This window comes from Calidris pugnax, unplaced genomic scaffold, assembly GCF_001431845.1.
Source record: "Calidris pugnax isolate Ruff unplaced genomic scaffold, ASM143184v1 scaffold470, whole genome shotgun sequence".
Classification (NCBI taxonomy): Eukaryota; Metazoa; Chordata; class Aves; order Charadriiformes; family Scolopacidae; genus Calidris; species Calidris pugnax.
Window position 1 is genome coordinate 1,138,659 of NW_015092761.1, and position 1,253 is coordinate 1,139,911.

At 63.3% G+C, this 1,253-nt stretch overlaps 1 protein-coding gene across 1 annotated transcript in view; it reads right to left on the bottom strand.

The window, feature by feature from the left end:
- SHISA6 (shisa family member 6) overlaps positions 1 to 1,253 on the bottom strand; it is a 285,033-nt gene that overhangs the window by 283,207 nt on the left and 573 nt on the right. Inside the window, exon 2 of the mRNA XM_014962652.1 lies at positions 683 to 1,245. Within this exon, the coding sequence (XP_014818138.1) occupies positions 683 to 1,245 (563 nt within the window). The remainder of the gene's footprint in view (positions 1 to 682; positions 1,246 to 1,253) is intronic.

Sequence of the window (1,253 nt, forward strand, 5' to 3'; positions counted from 1 at the left end):
GGCTGAGAAGTGCAGCGGGACGGGTCCCTGGGTGGGTGGTGGGAGGGGGTCGGGAGGGATGCTCCAAGCGGTCGGGTTGTCCCCGGACAGACCCCGGAAAGGAGGAACTCTTGGATAGATGGTGGAAAGGGAAAATCTTAGGATTTCCATGCAAAGGAGGGAAGTCTCAGACAGCCCTCACAAAGGGGAAAACCCTTGGATGAGCTGTTCACGGGGGGACCCCTCGAAGTGACAGCTCAATGGAAGATCATTTGGGCAGGTGGCGCAAAAGGGGAGCCCTTAGCAAACCATTGCAAAGGGGAAATCCTTGGAAGGGGGAAACTCATGGTCAGCGGGTGCAAAGGATAAAGACTCATATAGGTAGTTCACAGGGGGACTTCTTAGACGGGCAGTGCAGTGGGAGAACCCTTGGACAGCAGTGCCAAAGGGGAACCCTTGGGCAGCCAGTTCAAAGGAGGAATTGGTTGGGTCATGCGATGGGCAAACTCTTGGACAGGCTGCACAAATGGGAATCCCTTGGGTGGGTGGTTGAACCCCTCAGATGGGGAATGCGACGGGGAAACCGTTGGACAGATGGTGCAATGGGGACACACTTGGAGAGGCAGTGCAAAGGAGGAGGAACCTTGGGAGAGGAGGGTGTCCCTACACAGAAAGGGTGCTGGAAGCGGGGGAAGGGTCGCACCTGTGTATATTCATCTCCCGGGGCGGGCGCCGCGCCTTGTCGTAGGCCACCTTAGCGAAGACGCCGGCGATGAGCACGAAGGCAATGGCCCCGCACGAGATGTAGACGGTGGCGTTGGTGCTGTCCTTGTCCGGGTCGTACTTGTTGGCGTCCCCGTCGGCGCCGTTGCTGCCGTCGGCGGGCAGCGCGCCGCTGGCGGTGGTGGGGTGGGCCCACTCGGGGCTTTTGTAGTTACGGCACAGGCTCTGGTTGAGCTTCTCGGCGCGCTTGTTGCAGCAGAAGCGGTAGAAGCAGGTGCCGCAGCAGTAGCGGAAGCCCGTCAGGCTGTTGTTGCACTCGAACTCCTTGTCCCACTGCCCGCTCACGTCGTAGTACCCCCAGCAGGTTTCGTGGGCCGGGGCCGTGCCCCCGCCGCCTCCCCCGCCGCCGGAGGGCGTCCTGCCGCCACCCGCCCCCTTGCCGCGCCCGGGCAGCGCCGTGGGGGCGGCAGCTCCCGGGCCCGCCAGCGTCTGGTTGAGGAGCTCCTTGCCCGGTTTGGGGGTCCGCCGCGGCGCTGCCGCCCCCTGGGTCC